At 33.3% G+C, this 8013-nt stretch overlaps 1 protein-coding gene across 2 annotated transcripts; it reads right to left on the bottom strand.

The window, feature by feature from the left end:
* Positions 1 to 1845: 1845 nt before the first annotated feature.
* Positions 1846 to 6051, bottom strand: LOC111087244 (partner of bursicon-like). 2 transcript variants are annotated; one of them, XM_022393236.1, is made up of 3 exons: positions 5950 to 6051; positions 4608 to 4861; positions 1846 to 2097 (listed from the first exon to the last, which is right to left on the bottom strand). In XM_022393236.1, the coding sequence occupies exons 2-3, from the start codon at positions 4854 to 4856 to the stop codon at positions 1939 to 1941; spliced, it is 408 nt and encodes a 135-aa protein (XP_022248944.1). In that variant the 5' UTR covers positions 4857 to 4861; positions 5950 to 6051; the 3' UTR covers positions 1846 to 1938. The 2 variants fall into 2 exon arrangements, with proteins under 2 accessions (XP_022248944.1, XP_022248945.1); XM_022393237.1 differs by having other exon boundaries at positions 5954 to 5975.
* Positions 6052 to 8013: the final 1962 nt, after the last annotated feature.

Genomic DNA, 8013 nt, shown 5'->3' with positions numbered 1-8013 from the left:
TTTACATGTTTGTAGACTTATCGTTGATCCGATGCCAGGTCTTATACTTTAGAGTTGTATCTTTAGATTCTCTACATACCCTAATTATTTACACCTTATAGCATTTCTTTAGCATAACATAAACGTTTCTAAACTGCAGAAGGTGGACATGCATTTTTTAATATAATGCCAACCTTAGGTCGAAAAAAAAATAAATGTGCCAAAATATTATTAATCTTTTATCACAGTTTCTTGTTATAGCTGCAGTGAACAAATGGTATTGTTTACTGTGTTTAAGTATACTTTAATGTTTGATCATCGAAGATTTGTTTAATTATGACTACTTTTATAACCATTAAATTTCATTGTTGATTTAGCGTATTGTAAGTTGAAGGATTTTTTTAAATAAATCTCTTCTAGTAGATTGATTTTATCTTCTTTTTTTCGGCTTTGCTGAGTTTGGGAGAAAAGTTGTTCTCAGTTGACTTTAACATTTTCGTGTTTATTATTAGTTTTCACTCAGGCTGTAAGGGAACGGATAGTTTTAAGACCAATTTTTTTGCTCTGACTGCAATTCTGTTAAAACAACAAAATGGGACGACTTGCAGTTTTATTTAATCTACTCTATAAAAAGTTATTGTTATTTTAATTTTTCTTCCAATCTCATTAGATTTTCCATGTTCTATGCCTTGAACGTAATTTCTGCTGCTTCATATTTGTTCAACAACATGGGATTTGGGAGCCAGAACCCAATCCCCTCCTTTCGATGACTGCTTTCTTTCATACTTTTTCCATACTCTCTTGTCCTCCGGTTTCGATAACAGCGATGAGCATAGCACAGATAGCCCACTGCATAGCTTTGTGCTTAACAACAACAATAAAAAAACTAGCCATTCTTTTTTCTGTAATCACTGAATTGTGTTTTTAATAAACTTACAGACGTGAACTTAAACATTTCTAAGAAAGCGTGTAGTGTATTACTGAAAGCTTGATTAGTAGATTCAACCAATGAAAGTATCTAGTGTATTGTTGAAAGCTTGATTAGTAGGGTCAATCAATGAAAGTGTCTAGTGTATTGCTGACAGATTGATTAGTAGAGTCAACCAATGAATGTGTCTAGTGTATTACTGAAAGCTTGATCAGTATGTTTAACCAATGAAATTTCCTAGTGTATTATTTGATATAGTGATTAGCATGGTTAACCAATAAAAGTGTCTAGTGTATTATAATTTGATACAGTAAGTCAACCAATAAAAGTGTCTGGTGTATTATTTGATATAATGATTAGTATGATCAACCAACAAAAGTGTCTAGTGTATTATTTCATATAGTGATTAGTAGGTCAACCAATGAAAGTGTCTAGTGTATCATTTGATATAGTGGTTAGTAGGTCAACCAATGAAAGTGTCTAGTGTATTATTTGATATAGTGATTAGTAGGTCAACCAATAAAAGTGTCTAGTGTATTATTTGATATAATGATTAGTATGATAAACCAACAAAGGTGTCTAGTGTATTATTTGATATAGTGATTAGTAGGTCAACCAATAAAAGTGTCTAGTGTATTATTTGATATAATGATCAGTATGATCAACCAACAAAGGTGTCTAGTGTATTATTTCATATAGTGCTTTGTGGAGTCAACCAATGAAAGTGTCTAGTGTATTATTTCATATAGTGTTTAGTGGAGTCAACCAATGAAAGTGTCTAGTGTATTATTTCATAAGTGTTTAGTGGAGTCAACCAATGAAAGTGTCTAGTGTATTATTTGACATAGTGATTACTGGCGTCAACCAATGAAATTTGTAGTTTATTGTGTAAAAATCGTGATTATCCACGTGGATCAACAAAAATAATACAGAACAGCTGAGTTAGAAGCTTTTATTACTTCACAATTGTAAGTTAACATATGTAGTGTAAATTGTTTGTCCTGAGTTAGTTCCAGTTTGTTTATAGATATTCACATTCCACACTTGTAACAGTTGCAGGATTTAGGTTCCTGAAGGCGTATAGTCATAACAGCGGTCTTCCCAAACAATCGTTGTCCGTCTGTATCGTAACATTCTTTAAGCTGGACATCTTTTTGGACCATGGTGGCTTCCTTACAACACTGACATTCCTAGAGAAATTCAACAACTTCACGTTAGGACGTAGTAAAACAGCATGTGTAGTTTCTTTACGTCACTGGTTTTATACAGAAAAATACTTAGTTTTTACACGGCAAGGTAATTAGTGTATACGATATAAGTTAACAATACCATCAGTGCAATACACTCTTTCTGATATGCGAATACAATGTGATTAACATAACAGTGGATTTGAGAGATAATGTTTGATTTGAAGGTTATTAGTTAGAACAATAGAATAAATTTACATCTTTAACACTGTCGTTTCACTAATAATCTTAACAACATGGTCTACACCATATGTTTTGTGGGAGTTAGTAAATCCTGGTTTCTGTAATGTCAATAAAATATCGAAAATACGCAAAAATCATCAACTGTGATATCACGATCTGGCAACACATGTTGAGTTATACTTATATAAGTTATATTTTCCGACATTTAATATCAGATAGCCACCCAATGATGTAGCTCACACATCTCTGGATTTCTATGTCGTTTCATGATTTTATTTCCCATAATTCCCACACTGCAGTTTTCTGTGTAATATTCAGAAGATTTTGGAAAGGTCAGTATTCCTCTAATAAAAGTTCAGGAATACATTAGCCACGGTGGGTGCCAAGTTAGATTCCATGTTTACCTCTGGTGGGTACCAAGTTAGATCCCATGTTTACCTCTGGTGGGTACCAAGTTAGAACTTATATTCACCTCTGGTGGATGTCAAGTTAGATCCTACATTTACCTCTAGTGGGTGTTAAATTAGAACTTATATTTACCTTTGGTTGGTGCCAAATTATATCTTATATTAACCTCTGGTGGATGTCAAGTTAGATCGCATATTAGCCTCTGGTCGGATCCAGGTTAGATCCTATATTAACCTCACCAGTTTGATCATAATATTTCTATTTCATTCAAAATGTGACTGATTAACAGGAAACACATTTAGATGAACTTTTACTTTCCAAACAAAGAAACAAACAATTAAGTGTTACAGTTACTGTAAAATTCAAATTTATAATTATAAGTTCAGGAATGATCATATTTGGACAAATAAATTATATAAAAAATAAATGCACAAATATTAATGTTAGACTTAAATTCATTATGCTATAATTAATCTAAATGGATTACAGAAACAAACTACCCAACAGATGGTAGAACTTTTGTAAAAATGTTGCCCAGGTATTTATTTTGTGACTTCCGTAAACATTGAAAGACTTATAGATAAGCTTAACCTTAAAAATTATCATTGTTATAATTTCTAACCACAGCGATCTTATTTCATCTCCCACAGGAGATATTTTCGGATAAACATATTCCACCCAGATTTTGTTTTTTCATGAAAGTCATAAATAGTATTAGAAAGACTGCAGTGACTTGTGGGACGAACGTCATTCGTCAAAAGAAATTCTCAGTTTACATATTTGAAGGAATGATCTCAGAAATTACTCTTTTTTTTGAAACATATTAACACCACTGTTATGAATATATTGGCTTATAATGTTAGCAAAGTAATCAAGACTACTTCGCTACAAAATTTAAAATACGATTAATTCAATGTCGAGTCACTTAGGAATAAAAACACCAAACAAACATTTTCAATGTTTTCAAACTTTTAATACACACAATGCGACGTTTTAATCGTCATATACAGTATCGCGGTAGAAACGTCACGAATCTAATTAAATATACTTAAATAAAGAAATAACCAAAGTATCTGGCATTTTCCACATGAACAGCACTATGAGTGCACAATAACGAACTACTTACCAGAGTTTACTTAGTTTAGTAGCGTCAGCCAACACAAGGCTTTGGAGCTCCACCCCCCCCCCCCAAAAAAAAACAAAAAAAAACAATAGGGAATCCTCAACAGGCGCGTCACTTGAATTTCTTTTAGGAAGGAATAGAATAAATTAATTTATGAAACTTTTTTTTTCCTTTTTTAGCTATATTTTTGTGCGCCAGCAATACCAAGCGTGGGGTGCGCGTATACCCGATTAAATTTCATTACTCATCAGAATCTATACCAGTCTACCCTCAAATTGAATTTGTTTTAGGCAATATTAGAGTAAATTAATCTATGAGACCTTGAGCGTAGTCAAATAAATCAATCGAAAGGATTTGATCTCCTAAGTCCAAAACTGTAATTAGATCTCAAATCGGTCAAGAGATGGCGGAGCTACGGGCTAAAAATTTGTACTTGAAAAAAACTGCCGTTCTAGGAGCTGCTATGCTGCGGCTAAAACAAAACAAAAACGGTATGACAATCACTCTTATAACTCACCTACAGCAAAAAGTGCGGAATGTGTTTAAGTGCATCGCGGCGCCATCTTTGGACCTTTCAAACGGTAGTTTAGTACATTAACCAATAGGCCATGCCAAGATAAGTGAAATTTACAATCAAATAACACTGTTTTCCATCCTCTGGTCTACATTGTTAGGGTTGTGGTAGTAGTATAAAAAACGAAGTTATACAATTTATAGTTAGAGAAAGAAAGAAACTTGCCTTAAGAAAACCGCTTGGAGTTAATACACTAGGCTTCACCCGAGACTCACATGTGCCCTCACATTTGGATGTCACTAATGTTCCTTCGCATGTGCGTAGCACATTTCCCATAACATCGAAATCTTCCTTTGTCACGTGAATTTGAGATGGAAGAGTAGTGCAAGTTATTTCAAACATGTCAATTCCTGTTTTTGCTGGATGGAGTGTTGTGATAAGTAGGGAAAGAAACATCAGCATGTTCAAGGCCATCTTTTCTAGAAGGGAATTCTTACATCAAACTTCAGTTGTACAACTACTGAAAGTCGGTAGTATCAAGATCAACAAATATATGGAACAATTATAACAGTAAGTAAATTTCTCAACTTGTGGACTGAATTTTCTTTGGATTTTTCCCGCCATTTTTTCTTGGAAAAGCAGTGTTTAAGTTGGATTTAGACAGTGTGTTCAACTTGTGGACTGAATTTTGTATGGACTTGTTCTGTAGTTATTCTTGGTTCCGAGGCGATATTTGGGTCTCCGTGTTTGATGGACTCGAAATGGAACCTGAAACGTCGCCACAAAATGAGATATATTCTCAGCTTCAGAGTTTTTGGGTCGGCCTTTACTTCTCTTGGTCAAATCTCAAGATATTTTCAGAACTATCGATGCTACAAACCATAAAATCCAAAATTGAAAAGCAATAAATGATGTTGTTTCTCATTGATATAATGCAATATTGTATAAACTGAACTATAAGAAATAAAACTTGAAATACATATAAAAGATAGTTTAGAAATACAAGGTATGGTTGACATAATTATCAGTTTAGAGATACAAGGTAATGTTGACATAGTTATTAGTTTAGAGATACAAGGTATCAGTGACATAGTTATTAGTTTAGAAATACAAGGTATGGTTGACATAATTATTAGTTTAGAGATACAAGGTAATGTTGACATAGTTATTAGTTTAGAGATACAAGCTAATGTTGACATAGTTATTAGTTTAGAGATACAAAGTATCAGTGACATAGTTATTAGTTTAGAGATACAAGCTAATGTTGACATAGTTATTAGTTTAGAGATACAAGGTATCAGTGACATAGTTATTAGTTTAGAAATACAAGGTATGGTTGACATAGTTATTAGTTTAGAAGTACAAGGTGTGGCCGACATTGTTAATTATACTTTAAGATTATCGATATTATTTTTTGACAGGATAAACATAAATTTCGATTTAAATATAGACATTAATACTATAAAGAGCGTTGTCAGAAAGCAAAGACTTTCTGCTTAAAACCAAACATATCTCACGAAGCTTCGTAATTCTAGTTTAAGACACAAATTTCGAAAATAGTACCTACCTACTCGATAGCTTCTAGCGACAAAATTTCGTGTTCCGTTATGTTCTTACTCTTCTTTATCACCTCATGTCCAGTTTAGACCGTCCTTTAAGTTATCCTTTTCTGGAAATCCACCAATCAGAGAACAATAACAGACTCAACAGGCATGATTATCTACCAGCAGGGTAGGTGATGTTTACTAAAAGCCCACCCATGGCGTGGTCGCTCCTGGAGGGCGAGTAGTGGATGCTGACAGAAAACATTCAACTAAATACCGAATTAAAATTTCCCGAAATAAACTGCGCCAATTTTTAATCCTTCTACTGCTAGAAAAAACAACAATTTCTGTTTACTTCAACGCATTTAGGAAAAATAATAATAATAAAATACCTAACGCGCTCGAGAACTCATATCAGTACACGTGTTCCGAATTAGTTTTGCTGTTGCACCGGCGATTCCAGATTGTGTTCTCGAAACCTGCACTAGCTAACTTACTCGGTTACCGAACAATGGCTGTATAGAATGAAGGGGCGACTTTTCGCTGTTAGTCACGGTGTGATAAGTTTATTAGAAATAATAGTAACCTTTTATTTTTGTTCGCTAAATGATAAGTTGTTTAAAATATTTAAAAGGTGAATTTCTGTTTGAATTCAAAACTGTACAATAGGCTACGTGCGTTGTGCCTACGCAAAGGATCGAAACCCGAATTTTAGTATTATAAACCTTCAAGCTTACTACTAAGTCACCGACGAGGGAGCAGATGATAACTGTATTAGGATAAACGACAAAATAATAATTTATTAGAAAGAATCATGGTAACATTTTTTCTTCTTTGCTGTCAGTCACTAAAACATGTTCCCCGGTGAGTCAGAAATAAGTTTACAGACTTACAACGCTAAAATTCGGGGTGTGAGTCCTCTCAGTGGACAGAGCGACTGTGTAGCTTTGCGGTGAAATAAAGAAAGCATACACTAAATTACCCCCCCCCCCAGTGGCACAGCTGTATGTTTGCGGACTTACAACGCTAAAAACCGGGTTTCGATACCCGTGGTGGGCAGAGCACAGATAGCCCAGTGTATAGCTTTGTACTTAACTTGAAACAAACAAACATACATACACTAAATTATAACTTATTACTGTTGGTCACCCAAAGATAAGCGTGTTAAGATGAACGGTAACTTTTAATTTTTATTTAATAAATGATAACAGTTTATTAGAATTAATTATCATTTTTAGGCACTATTAATATAACAAGAGGCAACGTTTCGCTGCTGCTCACTAAATGAAGAATATATTAGAATGAACGGTAACTTTTCCTTTTTGGTTACTAAGTTGTAATTGAAGTGGAAAGAACGGTAACTTTTCACAGTTGGGCATTAAACGGTAACTGAATTAGAACGAACAATATCCTTTCCTTTGTTTGGTTACTAAATGATAAATGTACTGCAGAGAATTGTAATTTCTCGTTGTTTCTCTTTGTTTTTCACCTGAATGATTTCAGTTGGAGAAATAATTATTAAAGTTTCGAATTTGTCTCGTTCATGGTTGATTGTTGGTTTAGAATTAATGGGAACTTTTTTCTTTTTTTGTCTCGAATGATAACTGTGTTAAAACGAACAATATTCTTTCATTTTTTTGGTTACTAAGTAACAAATGTATTACAGTAAATTGTAACGTTTCGGTATATTTTTTTTTGTCTCGAATGATAACTGTGTTAAAACGAACAATATTCTTTTATTTTTGGGTTACTAAGTAACAAATGTATTACAGTAAATTGTAACGTTTCGGTATTGTTGTTGTTGTTTTTGTCTTGAATGATAATTGGTTAAAACAAACAGTATTCTTTCCTTTTTTGGTTGCTAGGTAACACATGTATTACATTAATTGTAACGTTTCGGTATTGTTGTTGTTGTTTTTTGTCTCGAATGATAACTGTGTTAAAACGAACATTATTCTTTTGGTTACTAAGTGATAAATGTATTAATGTGAATTGTAACGTTACGGTATTGGTTGTTGTTTTTTTGTCTCGAATGATAACTGTGTTAAAACGAACATCATTCTTTTGGTTACTAAGTGATAAATGTG

This window comes from Limulus polyphemus, unplaced genomic scaffold, assembly GCF_000517525.1.
Source record: "Limulus polyphemus unplaced genomic scaffold, Limulus_polyphemus-2.1.2 Scaffold1920, whole genome shotgun sequence".
NCBI classification, from domain to species: domain Eukaryota; kingdom Metazoa; phylum Arthropoda; class Merostomata; order Xiphosura; family Limulidae; genus Limulus; species Limulus polyphemus.
The sequence above is the reverse complement of the archived record's forward strand: the minus strand, read 5'-3'. Positions and strand labels throughout refer to the sequence as shown.